At 30.5% G+C, this 23,179-nt stretch overlaps 1 protein-coding gene across 1 annotated transcript in view; it reads left to right on the top strand.

Annotated features, from left to right (window-relative positions):
* Positions 1–15,531, top strand: part of LOC111033179 (orexin receptor type 2-like) — a 150,243-nt gene extending 134,712 nt beyond the window's left edge. Inside the window, exons 7-8 of the mRNA XM_022313820.1 lie at positions 12,910–13,022; positions 15,232–15,531. Coding sequence (XP_022169512.1) covers positions 12,910–13,022; positions 15,232–15,407 — 289 coding nt within the window. The 3' untranslated portion in view covers positions 15,408–15,531. The remainder of the gene's footprint in view (positions 1–12,909; positions 13,023–15,231) is intronic.
* Positions 15,532–23,179: the final 7,648 nt, after the last annotated feature.

Genomic DNA, 23,179 nt, shown 5'->3' with positions numbered 1-23,179 from the left:
TAATCCATTCGACTGATAAATCGCGGCAGTTTCCGGTCCAGGGCACGGTAAAAAGCCGCCTCCGGTGACGCACCCGTCGATCCCGAAAACCCAATCTACCGGATTAAAGCTCGAGGCCCACGGCCTCTTTATTTATCGACGCCGGAAGCGAATATTTCTTAGGCGGGTGTCATTCGTTGCCGTGGAGTATGCGCGCACTGCAACTGTGTGTTATGAATGAAACGTACGTTTTTATTGCTCTGGTAGGGAGGTCGTGAATATAAAAAGAAAAGTGTGAATATAGGATAGCAAAATAAACGACGATCGAACAACTTTTGGTCATTAAACTTTTGGTCGCATATTGGTTAACGATAATGCAGACCCATTCCACCCCCAAAGAAACGGCGTTTAATGTGTCTACATATTTTAATAGTTTTTTTTATTTATTGACCTTTTGAAAACAATTAAAATAATAAAATAACGAATATTATTATGTCTTGCCGAGTTTAAGTATACGCATAATACTGATCTCACAAGCCTACATGAAAGTACAGCGTGGGAGGGTTGATTCTCGAGTTTATTATTGTGGGACGAATAAGTTGACTCCCCAACTTCAACCTATTAGTGCTGCCATAGAGTTACCTTGGATAGGTTGACTGCAAGTCACCGAACATTTTTTTTTTTAGTTATTAAGTTCGGCGAATTTCCTCATTATTTTAATTTATTGTGTACCATCATGTCATCGTGGCTATTTAAAAGTAGATTAAACTTTTTTTATTTAATTTTTTTATGTTGTCAATCATTGTCAGTTTACTTTTTTTCAAACACTATAGGCCATAGTTGACAATTGAGGGGAAAGTAAATATTTGAAACACACAGCTTTCAAAAATTGATATCTGCCAATGAGGTTTTGGTTATATTCGCACATCATTACCCCATAAATATTTATTTTTCTCATTTTTCATCATTGATATTGGTCGAAATGGGAACTCATACATATCTCTTAATTTCCCTGGAATAAATTTACAGATCTCGATTTAGATAATCAAGTACCAGGGAATCTATTCGTACTCCATTAAATTATCCGCCCGAGGAGTGATAGTAGAATTGTGTACTATACATCGTGTGATTCTATTTTAAAAACGTTTTTTGCTTTTTCTCAAGAGTGTATACATATTTTTTCACTTTCAAATTTGTCTGAACTGCAGTTCACTTTTAATTCTGAGGAAGAATATCTTTATGGCTCGTTATAAAATACTTATTGAAGCAATAATTTTCTATTTAATATTAAAATTTACAATTCACTCACCCATTTATCTGAAATATGACCGCTGACAAAACTATGTCGATAGATATTGTAATAAACATAATCGTTTGTAGAAAAGTGTTCTTTGATTAAGAAATTGAGAATTTAGTTTTCATTTGAAAATCAATAGTCAATAGCTGTTTTTCAAAAATGAATACAAACATTACAAACACGTGAGTTACATTGACAGATGGTGGAATTTCATGCACGTAGGTGGGTACCTACAAATTTACGTTGAACAGTACATGTTGAGTTTCTTAGTGTTTGTATTGGAGTGAACTGACTTATAATCAAATTTAAAAGTAACTGTATTATCTATGTTCTCTTTGAACTGTTTTATGATATTTTAGTTTTAAAACGAGTTATGATAAAATATAAATTGTAATATTTTACTTATTTTCAAACTAAATTTAAAAATTGAAATATCAAAAAAAAAATTCCCAAGAAAACAAAGACAATACTTTTATTTGGGGGATGAGGTGACCGAGTGGTCTGACGCGTCCGCTGCGACGCAGCCGGTCGCGGTTCGATCCTCGGCTACCGGGCGGCATTTTTCTCCGGACAAGTCGCGGTGACCGGAGAACAAGTGCTGCCATCCCCCACCCCCGGGGCATGGCAGAAACCTACGGGTGCCCCATTCGAAATTCTGCCAAAAACAAACACACACGTGTTCCCCCCTATCGTCCCAAAATATACATTACAAACCTACAATACAAATCCTACTACAGCTAATGGCCTCAGTTGCCGAAGCTTAAGATCAAAAAAAAAAAAAAAAAAAAAAAAAATACTTTTATTTATTCAGTATAATTGTTTTAATATAACGTCTTTATGCGTATTTTACTCTACATATTCATCAAATTTTCTTATTCTTTGTTTTACCTATAATAATATTGATTTTTTATTTTGTCGAATGCCGTCTTCACAGTTTTAGACACAATATTATAAATATACACATAATTACATATGAAAAAATAACTTTCAAGGGGAAGAAGGGAGTGATAGATCAAATACGTCATTGCACGGATACACAATAATAATAATATTATGTCTGATCAAAAAAACATATCCCTGCAGAATAAATTGTTACCTACACAGAACGTAATATAATATAATTGATTCTTTATAGTTTATACAAATTTCCTTGTCATTTAATGGATGTTTACGGAGAGTTCCCTCTTCAGCTTACGGTATTCAAGTATAAATACGGGTTTGGCGTGATATTATTATAATTCAAAAAGTTTACCTGCAGCGGGTACGCGTCCGTCATCGCTCGCACGTAATAATATGTACGTACACGCATGTACGAAAAAGCGAAAAGTAAACAGCACTATTAATGTTATTATATATTCGTCGCAGTGTTTTCAAGTTTAATTAGGACTCACGCATATTATTGTATTTACCGTCCCCAAAATCGTGTATTATGTTTGGAGCCAAAACCTGCATTTCAAAAGTAGCTCATCACGTGCACGTCATGGCGTCATCATCCGTGGGGTCGCCTCAATAATAATATCGACACTACTACAGTAATAGTAATAATAATATTATGAAACACAAACGAAATCAACCGTTTGATTAGCGTTGTACATTTTTTGGTTTTTTTTTTCAAATTGAATATATACTATATAGTATACCTATTGTATATATTATTTATATTAGCATTCAAATTATTGTTGAAACGAAACGTAATTGAATTCATGTAATTAAATTGTTTATATTGTCTGTGTCCGAGCTTACGCAAACATAATGTATAGACTATAGGTATATTCAAAAGCGACACATTTCAAAATTAAAAGTTTTAGATTCTATATGGAGCAAGCATTAATATAGGTACATACTACATAGTATATTGATTTTACAATGAAATGTTTGTTGTTTTTTTTTAGTCAGATGAATTGAACCTTTTCAAAGTTTAAATTCGAGAAAATTAAAAAGAGATCCCTACTCAAATTATAATTGAGATTCTTGAATTCGTTCGGGGTAAACTTTGGGATTTTGAGTACTATACAGATGTACAAATATATATAATTTATGTATACAAGTATAGGTGTATATTGTAAAGTTAGATACGAATTCGGTTTACACGGCTGCAGAATGTTTCTGTAGTTTTTAAATGGCGTCAAATTATCTACAGTCGAGGATCACCACATGATATGTGATTGGTTTTGAAAAGTAAAACTAAATTCACGACTTTACGTGAATTCAAATGTCGCTTGTAGAATATAATACTATGATAAAGTTCACTAAAGGCCTCTACTCGAGTAAACAGCTAACATTTCTCTATAGTGGCATACCTAGTAGCTTCGTGTCCATAAAAGGCGATTCAACTGAAAAAAATTTTAAAATTGGTGACATTATATGATAATATATTTGTACTTTTTTTTTTAAACTAAAATTTAAAATAACATTATCATTCAAGGCCATTAGTTATAAAAATTATATTTACAATATAGTATATAGGTAAGCTTAATTTAAATTATATTTACAGACTAGTATGTAACCATGTAGGCAAGCTTAACCAAAATTAAATTCTGCAATTTAGTTTTCTTGAAACTGATATTTGTGTTCGATTAGAGATGTATTTGGTTGTAATAATCCTTTCTTATCTGTTATGATGGTTTATATTATCATAATATATAGTATTTCTACCTAGGTGTATGTTTGTTATACTTATCTTCATATTTTTGGCACCAGTTTAATGCCCTACACATGGTTCATATATTCTAAGAGAATAGTTTTTGGCCAAGAGGTGATTTTGTGTTGTGAATATGTGCCATATTTAAAGGCAATTTAAAATAGATTAGTATTTTCTTTTTATGCCTGAGTTTCGCCATATTCGAATATTGACGTTTATTGTATTTAGTTTTGAATATTGTTCTATCCAATGTTTTTGACATTTGAGGTGTAAACCTAGTTGTATTTACTTATATTTTTGCCCACATAATAGCATGTGTCACCTAATAACGGTTTGAACTGAAATGTCGGTAAAGGTGGCCGCATTGGACACTTTTTGATAGGCTTTTCCATTGCCATTTATTCTACTTATATTTTTTTTCTTTTAAGTATAAAGTATGCATTTTATGATTATATTTTATATACATGGACATTTCTGACAAGCTATCTTTATTTTATAATATGATACTCACTCATTCACAAGCAACATCATAGGTACGAGTCATAGTTCATCCAAGGGTACACTTTTCAGGGTGATTGTTGATAATGTTTAAAATGGCAAACAGTATAGTAGTGAAATGGATTTAATGATTTCTAACACACCATAAAAGCATAATAACTGATTTTGTATGTAGTAGGTTAAACTGCCAAATAAATTATTATTTACTAATATTTGCATTGTATAGTCTTGTAGCATTGCCAATCAGTATTTCAAAAGTATCAGTACACAATATGCAGAATTATCCATCAATGGATGTCAATTATATGTATTAAGTATGACAGATATCGTGAGCTTATCCAATATTGGCAGTTATCAGCAAATGGTACAAAAGAGCATCGACAAGAACCGACGAATAAGGGCAAAACTGAAGGACTGCGACAGTCTAAGTTCAATGTGACAGTATGTAAACGATTCTCAAAAAAATTCGTCAACCCTAATGTTCTAATAATGACATATTCATTGCAGAAACATCCTGCATGTAGATACCACACGACGCGATCTGTGTGACGATTTTCTCACGGGGGCTCTGGCAATTCTTGTGTTTATATTATGTATTGTATGTATGTACCTACCATGGGACGCAGGTATGCAAATTATGGGGAGTTTTATGCAAATCAGCCTTTAATTATTTTGAATTTGATCGGATCGCGCCTTCCCGTCATGGTAAACCACCACGTGTTGGCCGCGAAGACAATATATACTTGAACATTAAAGGTATAGAAATGTGATTTCGGTAAATTTACCCAATTAATATTGTACGGTAAACGTAAATTTGCATACATTTTACAGTTGTTTATTTTGCCGATGAATCGAGTGAGTGTAGTGACCCCTGATTTTAAGTGTTTGTTCTAGAACAATAACTTTCGCTTAGGCACTAATATAATATACAATTTAATCTTGGAACAAAATATGTTCAGATGTTCTATGATTGAGTTTATGTACTACTATATTATACATATTACATCCTGTATTAAGTGTTTACTCAATATATTTGTTAAATGTTTCCCAATAAACAATTTATTTTAAATATATTAAATAAAAATTTTAAAAAACATTATATTTTTATACACAGTATAAACATAAGGTTTTCCTGTTTTGATTTAATTACCACTAAAATAGCACGTTAACTCCCTAAAAAATACATTTTTCTCACATACAGAATACTATGCTTAATACTAAGGCTTTCTTACTTACTCTTACTTTAAGTAATTTTCTTATTCCCTAAACCTGATTAACAAGTAGAAAATCCCTCCTCATACTGCCCCGTCAGCTTTCTACCTACCATTTTTCTCAAAACTCTGTGACAAACTTCTTTTCAAACGCATCACGCATATAATTCCCATAATTAGCTAAGAACAGATACTATACAACACTCAATAAGGATTCTGGGAACCATCAATTAATTTATGCCATTTCTTTCACATTAGAAAAAAAATGTACTACCCAACCGGTTGTTTTTTATGTTGCTCCAAGTTTTTGACCATGTCTGACATACCAACTGTCTTTGCTTTCAACTATTTTCTTTTTTTACATACATTTCACCAGTAAATTCCACATAGTACATAATAATGTGTGTAACTATAAAATAATAGGTACTCAAAACGGAAGCAGCTTTATATATATAGGTGACTTATAATATAATTTATAACTCCTCTGTCATTTTGACCAAAAAATAGTCACAATGCATCGTCACAATGATATTTGCATAATATTATAATATATTATGCAACAATACTCATAAAGGTGTGCTGTGTAAGCATTTATTGCGAATGTGTGTTGTTTTTTCTCACGGGAGAATCGTACGCTGGCTTGCACTACGCGATAAAGTTTGGTTTTTGTGCACGCCCGGGGCTTAAAACGATTTGTTGACAAAACAAAAGACCAATACGCACTGTAAGGATTAAATATTGTTATATACAAACGTCTCCAGGGGTAACGGGGACTAGCTATATAATATATTATATAAGTACGAAAGAAATAGCAGAGCACAAAGAATCGGAATCGAAATGGTAGGTATAGGATTCGGATTCATATAATTGGGTCCCAATAAAACCGTATGGAACAAATTGAGTTCTGTAAAATGTTAAATATAATGTTAATCGACTGCTGCATATGCTATAATATTAACTTAGTCCCATTAAATTTTAAAAACAAAAAAATTTCATTTTTACAGACTTAATATTATTAATAAGAAAATCTATGGTAAAAGCTTATATTAGGTGTATAATATATGTGATTCAAATTAATGTTTGTTTTGTACGTCATTATAACATCTCATACTGCTTGGATATGAGTTTCAGATGATTTGTGATGGTTGGTAAAAAATATAGATACATAATAATATGTAAAAAATAAACGGCAATATTATCATAGCAAATAAAACGATAATTATTGACAAAATAAATATTTTTTATTACGTTCCCAACCATGAGCGTTTTGTACATTTTTTGCAATATGGCATCAATAATTTTTATCAATAAAATAATATATATTATATTTATAATTGTATTTGATTAATTGGAATCAATTATTCAATATTTAATGAAAATGAAGATACATAAATTTGTTTTTTTAAATCGGATACCTTGGTATATTAATATACATATTATATTATAATTTTATAAAATTATAATTGCGAGATCACGCAAACCGCAAATACTAAATGTTGTCCGCTGGCAGGTGGATATGAAGTAGCCGGTGACCATCAACCGCAGTAGCTTGTGAAATAAATCGGATGGTGGACCTAGGAAATGGGATCACTGTAAAGAAGGAATTTGAAATAATATTTGAATCATTTGAATATTATGATTAATATATTTAATACAAAATATTATGTTCATTAAAATGGTGAGAAAAAAATATTTTTATTTTCATCTTAGGTAAATCAATAAATGCTACTATTATAACATCGTAATTATTTTGGATATACCTATTATAATACAGTACAGAAGCTTATGGTGTGAAATAGACGGATTTGTACATCTGTATAATATAATATTATATATTACTATTATTCAACGAATTATATGAAATATAAATATTTTATCTGATAAATTAAATTATATTTTCAGTTCCATATATATCCACGCTACTATATAAACCGAAATATAATATAATCTTCATTTTGTTTTATAAACTAACATCTACATAGGTACTATAAATACGTGTATTGCAAATGAAAATGATATGTATTATAATATTTGATTTATATGTTAATCTTCCTGGGAATATTTTATGAGAATTTCAATTTTTAAATTTATAACTTATATAACTTATTACGAATAAATAAAAAATGATAGTTAGAGCATCATTCACTTCATAATAGTTTGGGCAAATAATATGATCGCGGTGTTTGTTTTTTTCCATTTTTTGTAAAAATTATAGTAAGAGACCACTTAACTACTCAAGTAGTCGATAAACGTACTTTCACACTCGGAAAATGTATGTAAATATTGTTAAGACGTTCTTTAATATCTCGTCGTTGTGCGTTGCATTTCAATTCGTCGTTTTCGTTCATAAATAAATGTATATTTAACTACACCTGAGTTATTGTTGGCGCGTGTTGTCGTATTCTCGAGGGATAAAAACGATTTGCGTAAAAGCATACCAAAGTGTATCAGTTTTATATGGCTGCAGTAGGTATGCGCATTTGACATTATTTGTTACTGTTATCGACAGACCAACAATCAACTTGGACCGGACTCAATATTTTACCCGGTGGAAAAATGGCCGGCCGAAAACTCGATTTTCCGTGATATTGTTATACCGCGTAATCGAATTTCTCTATCAGAAAAGTCGATTTAGATACCTATATACCTATACGTAGATACTTATACTTGTGACGACACTAACAGTGATTGATTTTTAAAATTCAATAACTTTCCATTATATAATATATTATTGTCATATTATACTATAGTTAGGTAAACGATAAAATAAAATATATTGTGATTTCGTGTGCATTAAATTATTGATTCAAATTTTAATGTGCGCCCGTGATTTTTTTCTCATATAAATATTTTTGACGTCGTTGTGGCACGATCATAGGCATGATATCATTCGAAATGGATGCTTACGTACAAATAACCGCTTGATAGTGTATAATATAATCTTATTTTGTATGTGTTTATGGGTATTATTATATTTTAGTATTGTCAACGTTAAAATCAAGTGAAAATCGACCTGGTGAATCACGGCTTGCATTAGAGAGTGTGTGTGTAGAGCGTGCGTGCTAATGGATATAATAATGTACACATATATATATATGTTATATTTATACGCATATACTTTGTTTAATTTTGCCGATTTAATGAGGTTAATTTTGCGTCAACAGCGGCAGCAAGACATTATTATTATATTGTGGAGCGAAAACGTCTGCAAATATCCACACCGTCTTGTGAAAAGATGGATGGAAAGTGCCATGTATATACCGTGTGTCCTTGAAAACAGGGTAAACTGTACAATTAAATTACCCATATTACTCATTACACAGTAAATATTTTTGAATTTTATTTGTGGGACATGAAACTAGACTATTGGATCATCAATCTCCCGCAGACAGAATTTTAAAATACGTAAACGGTACTGAGTAATGTGGGCAACTGAGTTATAGAGCGTACCTAGTTTCGAAGACACACGGTATATTAAACGGTTAGTTTCGGTGTTTGACGTGAGCTAGGAAAGGTGAGGGGTTCAGACGTTTTAATGTACGCGGTCGGAAGGACCCTAGGCAAAGAAAATTGGGACAATCGGGCATTAAGAACAATTATTAGGGAGGTGCAGGGATTCTATTTCTGAGAAATCTAAAACCGGATATTTAATTAAAAGCCTATTATACCCAGCGTAAACTGAGCAAACTTCGAATTATGTACTATGATATAGAAATAATACATTACGTTTTGCATTGGGAATGTACTTGTTAATATTTAGACAACCTATTCCTTTGAGGGTTGGCCGTAGATAGTAAGCTAAAAGAAAGTGTACCAACCAATTAATTTTTTATCTAAAATAATACTGTTTAATAGGTTTTATTTTTCATTTAGAGTAAGAGCTGACACGCTTTCTTTAAAAATCCTTCGTCAAATCCAATCATCTCGCATGTAACGTAAAAAAATACGGGATTCGCTCATCTCCATCCGTTGTGATCTTACGAATTGCAATACTCGAAACAATATCGAGAGGACAGTCATCGTATACAATACACGCATGCTTAAGGTGTATAGTGTATACTATACAGGATACCGTACATACATGTCTCCAGCCCCAACTGCTTAGTTTTTGGCAATTTTTTTTTGCGAATAATTAGTACATCTTTCCTATAGATTCCGGTGAGGTTCATCATAATAAGTCCCGAGGAAAAATTCTGGAAAAAAATTGGATTTTCTACGGATGGGGCTATGAGCAAATCACTCCTCCCCCACCCACTATCACACACACATAATATAATATGCATGGGCACCGTGTGATGCCCTGGCAAGATAATACTTTACCAGATGATTTTTTGTAATTTTACTCTTTATTGCTTATGTATACGTATAGTATAATAATGTATGTGTTATGTCTATAAAAGTATTTATATTATATAATGGTGGTCGCGTGTGTTATATACATAAACTGTTATGTATATAATATACTTACGCTGTAGCTCGAGTGACATAACTCGTGACGGGTTCTGAGAGAGGGTGAGACGGCGGTGAGGTTGAAGAATTATAGCGACGACATTTCGATTTGACGAGCCCATTGACTTAATATATATTATTATACGGCTAATAAAAACGACGAATAAAATATTCAAGACGGTTATAAAACGACGCTATTTCACTGCGTGTAATGACTGGTTAGATGATGATGATGAGTGTTTTTATTTCGCATGCCATCGTTTTCCCCGCCCACCGAAGTTTTTTTTTATGTACACATGTACGCCGTCGAGATAATCAGAGATTAAATAAATTCTGCTGCTGTGCGTTTTGTTTTTGGTACGAGGGAGAAGAAAATTCAATATAGTGTATAACATGAAATTGGTCTTTTTCCGTAAAACGTGTGCAACTACGTATTGTTCTCAGAGTATAAGGGCTCATCGAATGTAGATGTGCATATTGTGTAAATCATGAATGTGCCAAGACCTATAAAATATAAATATTACAACATCATGTCATTATGTGACAAAATTAATAAATGACTCACACATAAGAAACCATTTGTTAGATATATTATAATAATAAGTAATATTGCACAACATTGATACATTATTATAATATGTTATGCGTGTATTTTTCACTAAAATTTCGTTTGAAATAGCTTAACTTACTTTTTCGCCACATCTACGATTTGTGCCTATATTTTATAATGTAAATCTCACTATTTATTTGTACAACTTATATAAATATATATATATATGAACTACAGAAATATTATCATGACACCTTCAGTGGCGTATTTAGGGTTTTGCTGCCCTTATTGGTACACATTTTTTTTTAAAGTCTTCTTCACCTCCCCCCCCCCCCCTCTCCCCCAACAGTGTTTTTATAGTGGCAATTTTTCAAGCCCATAAAAACTTACAATACATATGTACAATTTGCTGGCCCCGAAAAAGTGATGTCTGGGGCAATGACCCCCCACAATACCCTTAAATATACACCACTGCGTGACAAAACAATCACTTGGACTGAAAAAAATTAATAATATCACGTCAAGCAGCAAAAAAATATCTAGACTCGATATTTACACATACCTACTTACTTATTATAGTACTATTGTATTCGATTTTACTGCAAAATGTTGATGATACACATTTTTGTTTTAATATTATTCTAATAATTATTGAAATGTATATAGTCATTGCAGAAGTAATTGGTTAATTGTATTAAATTTGACAAGCAAATATTTTTAGAGTCGCGGATCAGCATTATAACATAGATGAGCTGGAATGTGGGAAATTAACGATGACAACTGTCTCGGGACTTCGTAGTTCAGAATCTAGAGAGGACCCTTGATTATTCGAAATTACTTTGCTTTTTTTATAGCGGTCGCTGTATCAATCCCCTAGTTTTATTTTATTTCTGGACAGTAAAACCATATAATATAATATAAACATGCAATGTCCCTGACCTATAACATCTTAAATACGCGGTCTACAAAGTTTTAATACCAGATTTGTAACACATTAGTGCATTATGCATCGGACTTATACCCGATGTATATTGTTTACATTGGAAATAGTACTTTTATAATAAAATAAAAATAGATTGTTTTGCAGAAAATAATACGTTGGAGAAAGAAAATGTTTAATAAAATTGTTTTTTTAAACCCCACTTTTCTAAGAAAAAGGGCACGTTTAAATAGACAAAAATAGTGGTTCCTCATTGTTTAATAAGACATTTTGGTGTATAATATAAAATTCATGAAAATGTAAAAAACATGTTTTGCATTATCGACTTGTATATAGTCATTATACCTAAATAGAGATAGGCGTCACTATAATTAAAATAATTAATAATAAACTACAAACTGCTAATAATTTAGTTCCTTAAAAATGTATTTAAAATAAAAATCACTTAACAATCCCAAATTCTTACTAAGTATGATAAGTTACAATTGAAATTCTGTATATTTTACTTGAAAAGTATATTTTAATGTTTTTTCGTACTTATTGGATATGTTTTTAATGCGTAATTTAAATAACTGATACCTAATAGATGTTACACGTTGGAATTCATTAGGTAAAATAACTATGATAGCAATGGCTCAGCACATCACAGTTGTGATTAGTCACTTATTTGGATTTAAATTAAACCCACATAGTATAATTTCAGTTATTTTTGTACCCCTAGAAGTGTTTCAACTTATGTTTGAAGTATACTAATTACTCGAAAAATGTGTAAGTCGAGTTTATTTTTATTTATTAAGATTCAATTGTATATAATTGTATAAATATAATCATTTTAAAGTAGTACAGTATTTAAATTTCTATTACGATTCTGAACATAATACATAATTTAATAGTTATGGTAAATTTTATAAATTATTTTTTTATTTTCAACGAGTAAAAAAAATATTGATTAATACATACACAATTAAATATGTGAATATTACCTATATATTAGTCGTGACATTACATTACATTTTTAGTGCAATACCATCTACATAGCTATTACAATAGAATCAAAGAAACTTTATTTTCGTGGTATTTATTTCCCAAGACGGATGTTCGGTGAATCTGTATTCTGTATACGTGCATGTAAATTTAATATGAACTGTTTGATATTTAATTAAAAAGACATGACAAATGAAAATAGAGTTGTTACAGTTATACTACATAATAATATGATTGTTATACTCGCTATACTTATTTACTTAATACACATAATATTATGATAACCATTTCATAACATAGTACAGGCATTACGCTTATATCATAATAATTTATAACAAACATATTTCTGTTGATTTATAGATTTACAGTGGGCATTCAACAAACACAAGCAACAGCTCTAGTTTCAAATTTAAGTCATTGGCTCTGCTACGCTAACAGTGCAGTGAACCCGTTGATATATAACTTCATGAGTGGTAAGTCAAATCATTGAATGCAAAAAAATGATTTTTATCATTATAATAATATATTCATAATAGTTTTCAACAGTTCGTGTAGTTGAAAATGTATATGTATTCTTATCGTTTACTTGTCTATTGCTTTTGATTTTCCAACGGACCTATTATAATGCCTTCACTGCTTTTAAATTTTGGACCTAACCTATTTTTTTACTAAAATTATAATAAACATATGTACCTACCAGTAGCAGACCCCGAAGTGATTTGAGAGAAGTGGTTACATTTTTATATTATAAATCTACAAAAATATTCAGTTCAAAGTTGTACTGAAAAGTAGGTACAGCTGTTATACGACCAGTGGTCGAAGTGGGGGAGGGGGGTACTGTGAGATGGCATCCCTCAACTTTTTATAATTCACATTTGCCATTCCTCTACTTATTTTTATACGGCCCACCACGTTATACAATTTTAAGGTTTGCAAAAACTGGGAAACTGAAAAACTGAAAAACACAGTGAACGGTGGTACACACTGTATAATAGCCATGCAATATGGTATATTAAATAGTTGTTATATAATATGAGATACCAAAATAGTACCTTGTTCAGTTTATATACCTACTGTAGATGTAAATAAGTGAAGTACATACTAATATAAAATTTAAATTATATCTATTGAACGTGGTGAGTGGTCCTTATATGCGGTAAAATATGACTGAGAACGGAATTTGTAGAACTCAATTGAGAACGCTCAACTTATATTTTTTTTTCCAACATTATTGCCGTAGGTATTTAATAATTTATTGAACGATTGAGCATGATATTTAGTACTGGTCCAGATAAATAGCGAGAATAAACTTCGAAATGCGTATATAAAAAGTTTAATGACCCAGAAAAATGGCTTAGGTCGATTTTTGGATCACAATTTTCAACTCATGAGGAACTCGAAGATATGTTTTTGGAGATAATGAACAACGGCAGAACAAATAATAAAAAAAAGTAATTTATTACCAAAAAAGTAAAAAGACAAAATGGTTAACATTTAAAAATAAATATAATTTGTGATACAAGTCTCAGTTGATATATTAAAATATTTAGAATAAGTAGGCTAAATAGCTATCCAGAAATTGTCATAAGATTATAATTATTACAAATAATTTATAATTGACGACAATAAACTATGACTTTATATAGTATAATACATATACTAATATAGTATATACATTTATATTGCTTTCATTATGACTTATTTTAAAAATAATAATAATTATTATTATTATTCGTTACATTAAAAATGTCAAGATTAAAAATATTCAACCTGCTAAATCGCTTAATAGCCAATTTAATGATAATGTAACGTTACGTTAATGATTCTTAATCGTATCAGAATTTTGGGTAAGCATTGGATCTTTTAAAAACCTATTGTTATGGATCTTTTTTCCTTAGAACCCAAAGTTAAATAACTCAAAAACTACTAAAACAAATATTGATTCTGATATATCAAATTTTTCAGAAATATTATCTACTGAATAGTTTATAGTTGAAAAGAGGAGTTCTAATTCGAAAAACAGAAGTTTGTATTTCAAAAAATCTCAAGAATTTAAAAATATGGTTTTTAATTAAACATTTCCAAAATTAGATTTTAAATAACTGCATTATTGAAGAAAAATGGGAAATAAGTATGCTTGTATATAAATATACAGATGATTGACCATGAAATAATAAGGCCAAATGTAAACACACCCAAAAAGCTTCCCCTGTAATTGTGTTTTGACAAGGTTATACCTTTAACTCAAAAACTATTAAATGAAAATAAAATATTGACGAAGAAGTTCTTGAAAAACATAGTTTCAGAAATTTCTGGTATTAAATATTGGTATTACCACTTAAAAATTCAAAATTGATACATTTTCATCATAGAAAAAATGACATTTTAAAGATATATTAATTATTTGTAGATTTCATTGTATCTCAACATAATAATAATAATAATACCTGTCTTACGCTAAATGGAACACTCTGTACATATAATAATTAATAACATAATATAGTTCGGGGTCTCGTACTATCCTTATAGAGGCCACACTTTGTAGTCTCGTATAGGGGAGAGGAGGGTTGGTGATTGTTATTGGACAAGACGATACTGTCCACCCCAGACCGAACCCATATATAATAAAAGTTGAAAAAAAATTTTAAAAAATACCTTGTCATCCGTTTTTCCGTTTTGCAGGCAAGTACCGTAACGAATTCAAACGGCTGTTCCTCTGCTGGGGTTCAAACAGGCAGAATCGCCTGCGCCGGGGAGCACACACGTCTCGAAGTGGCACGTACATTTGCCGTTTCACGATGACCACGATGAAGACAGACAATGTGAGCTTCGGACTGTCGCCTGAAGACATTCAGTGAATATGATACTATAATGGTGACTCGACGGAAACGATACTATAATAATAATATTGTACTCGCTCGGAAGCGATCCATTTTTTTTTTTTTTTTAGTCTTCTTATTTTGGCTTTGGCGATAATATATTATTGTATGTGTGTGTGGTGTGTCTCTGTGTACGTGTGTGTGTGTGTGTGTGTGTGTGTGTGTGTGTGTGTGTGTGTGTGTGTGTGTGTGTGTGTGTACATATATATATATATATACAAATACGATTTGAGGTCGACTTCGGCCCATTTATATAATACGAATTCCCATATATATATATATATATATATATGTGTGCACGGAAAAAAAAATACGTGCTGCTGGTGAGTGCACTAGGAATTATCGATATAATATTATATTATATATACCAGTCGCACGTGTCCGGCGGTCCACTAGCATTTCCCCTCCACCTAAATGTATACCTATCCCCTTGATAAAAGTCTGATGGCTGTTTCCTAGAGAATACAACTCATATATATATATATATATATATAATATATGTATATACATTTTACCCAAGTCTTCTGCCATGATTTCAAATATATAGTTTTTAATATATTTGAGTTTTTCTATACCATATACATTATACAGGGTGATTCGCCAAGCGCACTCGCCCCAATTTTCCCACTTAATCATGAATTAGTCAAATTCTGATTTTTGGAATTTTAAAATATACTTACTTAAAGACTATGTTTTCAAATTTTTGAGATTTTTTTGTACTATTTAAGTCCTTGGAGCGATAAAAACTTTTGTTTTTCAAATGAGAAAAACCCTTCCCCTTTTTATTGTAAATTATTTAGTGAATCATTTTTTTTGTTTTTAAATCTTGATGTAATCTTTACAGGATACTGTTAAAGTTGTACAAAAAATATCAATAATTTGAAAATATTTGAGTAACTGGGTTATGAAGAATAAAGTAAGAAGAGCATGCTTGGCGAATCGCCATGTATTTTATACTTTCAATACTATATTATATTATATTGTTATGATTATACTTTAATACTACCTATATAATGCAAGTATAATATACTTAATATACTATATATGGTATTCTTTTCGCGTTTATTCATCGTGTGTTGATTATTAATTATTTTATAACTCGTATGTGTATATATTATGATAGTTAGTATATATTTTGTGTATATAATAATACATAATATTAAATCAACTGTATGTTTCATTTTTTTTTTATCATTACAGTAATAGTTTAAGATATTGATTACAATTTTCAGAACCGACACACGGTAGAAAATGTTATAGGTGCCTATATTACAATATTGCTTTTTGCGGTGCAGTTAACAATATAACTCAACAGAAATAGTATTCTATTATAATATTATATACCTGGCACGGCTGCACGGTAATTATCCTCGTGGGAAGCGAATCACAAACTTACAAGTTCAGCACGGCAGCAGTCGTAATAATACATATTTTGTATATTCGTTACAATAACGACATAGTATAACCGATCGAAAATTGGAATTGAATTGTATAATATTATATTGCTTAGATGTTGCGTATACTATATCGGTTGACAGTTAATGTATGTATAGGTACCAGAGCCGTTTCGAGGGGGTGGGGGCAAATTGGGCAAGTGCCCTAGGATTACAGAGGTCGTGAATTTTTAAAGGGCGACAAATTTTCAAATATGCATGTTTAATAGGGGCTGCCATATATTATTGCCCTAAGGCGTCAATGAAAATTAGCACAGCACCGGCAAGTACAGTGTTTCCCGAGAAATACAGAACCCAATATGATTGTTATTGACGTCGGAAAACCATTGGGAGACACTGTATAATTATTGCACTCTAATTATAAGTCGTGTCGGAATAAAACGGAGACATCTCAAATAATTGACGACAACTGTTTGGGCGTTTTATTCGTTATGTTTGGTCTTACGCTCGAGTGACGGATTGACATTATTGTAATATATTATACATTTACATTTTACGTACAGCGGCGTCCCATAAATTATTTGGTTTTGTCTATAGGAAGTATAATGTTATAGTCATTGTACCGTACCTGTTTTAATTTGCGTCGTGTAATAATCGAATTTATGATAGACGAAGACGTAATTACACTTGACTATTTATGAATATTATATTGCTGCCACGTCAACATTTCCATAACTATGAGCGATATTTTATTTGTAATATTTTAATCGTCGAATAATTTAGTCATTTATGCGGTGTGACACGGGTGTTCACTAACCGCTTTTCTATAAGTGTAATAGTGTATTTACTATGTTTTTTATATTTATCGTATCCCAACTTGTCCACCTGGTGACTATTTGTCTCCGCTGGTATTTTTTCCCAAATGTAAAATTTCTACCCCACCGACCACCACTCGAAAAAATATCAAATCCCACCACCGCAACAGCTTAAAATTGAATGTTCTGGTTTCTTTAAAATGTAATACTGTATAAAGCAGTTATAGTAATTTTTCTCCCAGAATTCGTGATTTATATAGAAAAGTAGTTTCATATATTTCCAGACAAACAAAACGCCCCGCCCCTATAACATTCTGAAAACTCCGACTTTCAATTTCAGCATGTCGATCCTTGGACTGCAGCACAATAATGCAATATAATTTAATTCACCTACACGGTGTAATAAAATATAATTCATACAATTATAAACATACAACATAATTACAATTCTCTACTGTCTGCCACCACCACTGAATGTGTGATAATATACATTTCACCGTAACAATGATAACAATTGAATGTTGACACGTTGCAAACTATTATAAGTAATATAACCAAGTACTAATACGAACATACTAAATAATTAAATAATATACATATGATTTAAAATGTGCAAGTGAAAAGGTAATATAGCAAAAACACTATCTTTTTACGTTTTACATGGTTTTACCAGACAAAATAAATATGACAGACGAGACGTTATTATTTTATTTCCGTACGGTTTTCTATACCACAGCATGATTACTGTTCATACTCATGTTCGTGTACGCTACCGACAAACTTTAATACTATTATTTAGTATTTACTACATAATAGTTCCACTTACCTTACCGACCTAGAGATAAACGGAGTGTTTTTCCAATTGATTAGTTTTTATGTATACCCCGCGATTTCCGTTTTAGATGATGTTTCATACGTATTAATTTGTTTTTCAGGCCACCCGACGAATATAAATTTTCCGAAAACCATTATACGTACAATAATAAATTTATCGGTCAATAATTTTAGACGAAATAATTTAATATTTTAACATTATCGTCGGTTTAATTACATTAACAACTGATAAAATAATTAAATGTCTGTTGACACGCAGCTACCAAAATAAATTAAAACGGATTTAATAATGGATAGGTACATTTTTTATTTTGCAACCGATTTTTGTTCCTAAAATAACCATACAACTTAAAATAATTCATAAGAAAAAAAATATCCTAAATCAATAAAATATTATCACTCGACCCTTTTCCCAGCTTCCGAGATCAGGAATACGTAGTCTATATATTGATATATTATTACGTTTGGATTTTGGCCACGCACAGTGGTATTACCTATAGTTACGTCATAAAAGAGGTGACGTCAAGTCGAACAAACGATTCTATATATATAACTATGACCTGCTTTCGGGTTCAATTTTTGTCGTTGCACACAGGTACCTACGCAACCAGAAGTCGAGCTCAACTTCAGATGTTGTATTTAATATTATACCAAAACCTGCGGCTATCATTATTACAATAAGCGATTTATGAATGAAAGTTTATTGGATTTTTACATTAATAATATTATTATTACATGACGTATAATACTTACTACGTAACAATAATCATAAAATACGATTTGTTATAACACGCATTTTCAGTTATGAAGTGAACATTATATTATTTGCATTTACCCATAAATACATGACTATCGCGTAGAATGTATAAATATTAAATGCAATATAATATTATACATAATACACCCGGAAAAATAATTGGTAGACATTTATATAATAAGTGTGTGTGTGCGTGTGTGTAGGTATTGGTAATAATTGACTTAAGAAATAATTATCTCAAACAATATTTTTTAAATGTGTAATTCAACACTATTATACATTAAAATGACACACATGCAGGGGTAGACTGGTTAGGGTAGTGGGTGGGCGATCCCCACCTGGGCCTGCAAAAGTTTGGGCTGCTTGAGTACATTTGAGCCAATAACTTTCGAACATTTTAAAAATAACTGTATTCTAGATTTCAGTAATAAAAAGAAAAACGGAAAAACACCAAACAAAGTATAAGACAAAAAACTATATTTAAATTTTATTATAAGCCCAAAATTCGGGCCAAATTTCCTTCTTCCTTAGTGAAAATTTTTACTCCCAGTCTGCCCTTGCATACAATACGCTGTTGTAATCTCTTAAGACGTCATATTTTAATAGTTATTAATTCACCCAAATATGTGTCCCACCTTAAAATAAATCCTCCACTCATCGTGTAATTGATTTTCTTACTAGTCACTAAATTGTAAGTGGCTTTGGGTGTTAATATTTAAGGACCATTATTATTATTATTAACAATAATTATTGTATATATTTGTAATTATTATAATTTTTTTTTTGATTGTGCATTAAACTTCTCAATTATTGGTGTTTTCCAAACTATAAATGGTAGTCTTCATATTTGGTACATAATATGTTCTTAAAAGTTAACAACTCATCGACAAAATATAATTAGTAAAACTAATAACCAACCCTTCCATACATGAATATTTTGTTTTACCATTATTAAAAGAGATTTTACAATCTTAGTGCTACAAGGCATAATAAGCAAATCATAAAACAAAAAAGAAATACACAACAATGATATTATTCATGAGAAGGGAGCTGGGAGGTTATTCCCAACAATTAAAACCCAGGGTGATAAAACCCAACAACATTAATATAAATATATGGAGTAATTCATTCATTGGCTACAAATTACGGATTTCAGCTGTGTATTTTTTAATAAATATGCTATACAATATTATACATGAAGACATTTTTTTTTTTGGAATTTATCAATCATGGAGAAAATCATCCTCAGGTACAAGTAATTTATAAAATATAATAAAAAATTGTGTTTGAGGTATAACTTAAGTATCGTATTTTATAATAGATATATAATTTATTAATATGTATCTAACAACTTATTGAACGCCAACAAGAGTGCGATTTATTTCTATTATTTAATTTATACCATTTTGAACTAAAAGTGACGGAATGATAAATAAATAATATACTACGAATATACAGGTGTTAAAGAACAGATAGATACTTGGAACTTGAATAATAATATTAATAATATTTGTAATATTGTATAATAATTAAAATGTATCGCATCTGTTCCAATTCAAATGGATCTAATCACACTATTTTGAGGAAATAACGATTAGTTCTAATTCAAGTATATACGTATATATTGTACAAACGAATTAAGGTGCTTCAAAAATAATTTTTTTCATATTTTTATTTTCAAAAAATTGAAAAAAATATTATAATAATTTTACAACATAATTAATATTTGAGCAATGTTGATCCCTAATAACTATAAGCAATGCTTGTGGTGAGATTAGGGAGTCTTAAATAATTGATAAGTTGTAACTAATTAACATGATAATGATAATGATACAAACATTTTTTATAAAATAATGATAAACATTACAATAATAGAACAATACAATTTAAATTAGAAAATGTATATAAGAGAGTAAAAAATATAATTTAAAAAAAAAGTAAAGGTCTACTAATAAAATAATTGTGAATATTTTTAATTTCTAGCTTAAATTTTCAGTTATTATTTATTATTTTGATATTATTTGGTGGTCCATAATTGTGAAATGTTTCGAGGAAATCAAAGATTTCAATGTTTAATCCTCCTAATACAGGAAAATCACTCGATCATTCCGTGTACTATAATATAGATATAAACGAAATACACACTTATAAAAACTTTTGATTGATTTTGGAACTTTTTCTTTTTTCTTTTGCGTACTACATGCAGTAGTCTTTGCCGACAAGTTGTACTGAAAACGATTTCACATAACAGAATACTATCGAAAAGTAACCACACTGAATTGAATTACTACCGACGAGCAGTAATCGTTTTTTATGTTGTAGTGACATTCACGAAAACTGATGCTGTTCGTCTAAATATAAATACAATTATAATGTAAGTACGTAACCAAAGTGATCCATCATCAGTTTCAAAACCTTTTGAATAAAAAAAAGATAAAAATAATATTAAATTAATGTACGACATTGTAAAATCAACATTGTTGAAATCATGATGGACCAAAAAATTTGTTTCTAAGAATAGTACCTGCGAGATTCATACCATCGTAATTCACGTGGGTATCTCATATAATATAGCTATATGCACATTTCACTTCTTTTTTACCATCAACTACCACAAGGTTATAAGCTCACGTTAAATTTATTTACATTAGATTAGTAAGATTAGTTTATACATTTTATTTTTTTCAAATATGATATATTGATTAACATTTGCAAAAAAGTCAAATCGTTTCATATACATTTTCTGGTATGGAGCGCACTATGGGAGGATGTTTCTAAAATTTTGAGATTCATCATTTAAATCGAACATGTTTTTTTTGTTTATAAATAGTTCCCACTGGTTAGAGATTATAATAGGGCCTAATAGTAGATTTTAGCATTTTGTTCTATATAAATGGTTGCTATTGGTCACTCAAAAATATGAGATAAAAACATGCATCAAATCTTCGCGTTTTATGGTCTCGATTAAAGGAATTACATCTTAAAACCAAATGTATATTTGTAGCTTATATAGGTACCTACTCAAGAACGACTCGCAACTGATTTAGACGAAAATCTCATAGATTGTTCTTAGAGATACAAAACAGTTTAGAGAGTGGTTTGAACCTCGCTAACATATAAACCAAGTGCTAATCACAATCCGGGACTTGCGGTTGCCCATCTATGTTGAATTATTTCTCAAAGCGAGATACACCGACTCCGATTTGCCTTTTAAACTGAGGTAGGTACACACAAAACCGAGATACACCTGTACAGTGCTGTATTTTATATTTGTTCATTTTTCCTCGGACGAAGTCGAATTATATGGCTAGTGCTTATATATTATAATATATAGTATAATATTATAAAATTAACATATTGATCTTGTATGTGCGATGAGATTCCAGTGCGAATAATTAAAGATGATTTTTTTTCGTTTCACGGGAACTTCGTTGATTGGCTACCTACAGATGCTTAAGTTTTTATTTATATATTTTTTTTCATTTCCTGTCTTGTTATTTATTTAAACATCAAAATTGGTACTAACTTTTAAACCGTATACATACAAATATACCGGATGCTGCAGTTATTCACATATTCGTTTGCACGACGTGATATTCGCTCTAAAAGCTTTCGCACACAAACGCACTTCGAGTGAGCAGTATTTATAACACACACATTTAATATTCATACTTACATCCATAGACATATAACTACAATATAAGAATGCTATATATGTATACTACATAATATTAACGATCAAAAGAACCAGACAAGAGGAAGTCAAATCACATATACCTAATATTGATTAGTGAGTGGAGATACTGCAGTATGCATATGTATATGTATATAACCTATGTTATGCATATTTTACTCCCATGCGTACCAGCGAAAAAGCCATTGTTTGTTTGCATTTTCAGCTAATTCAAAACATAACGACGTAGTCAATTAAGATGCACGATGGTGGCCATG

This window comes from Myzus persicae, unplaced genomic scaffold, assembly GCF_001856785.1.
Source record: "Myzus persicae strain clone G006 unplaced genomic scaffold, MPER_G0061.0, whole genome shotgun sequence".
NCBI classification, from domain to species: domain Eukaryota; kingdom Metazoa; phylum Arthropoda; class Insecta; order Hemiptera; family Aphididae; genus Myzus; species Myzus persicae.
This window is presented reverse-complemented; position numbering and strand designations above follow the sequence as displayed.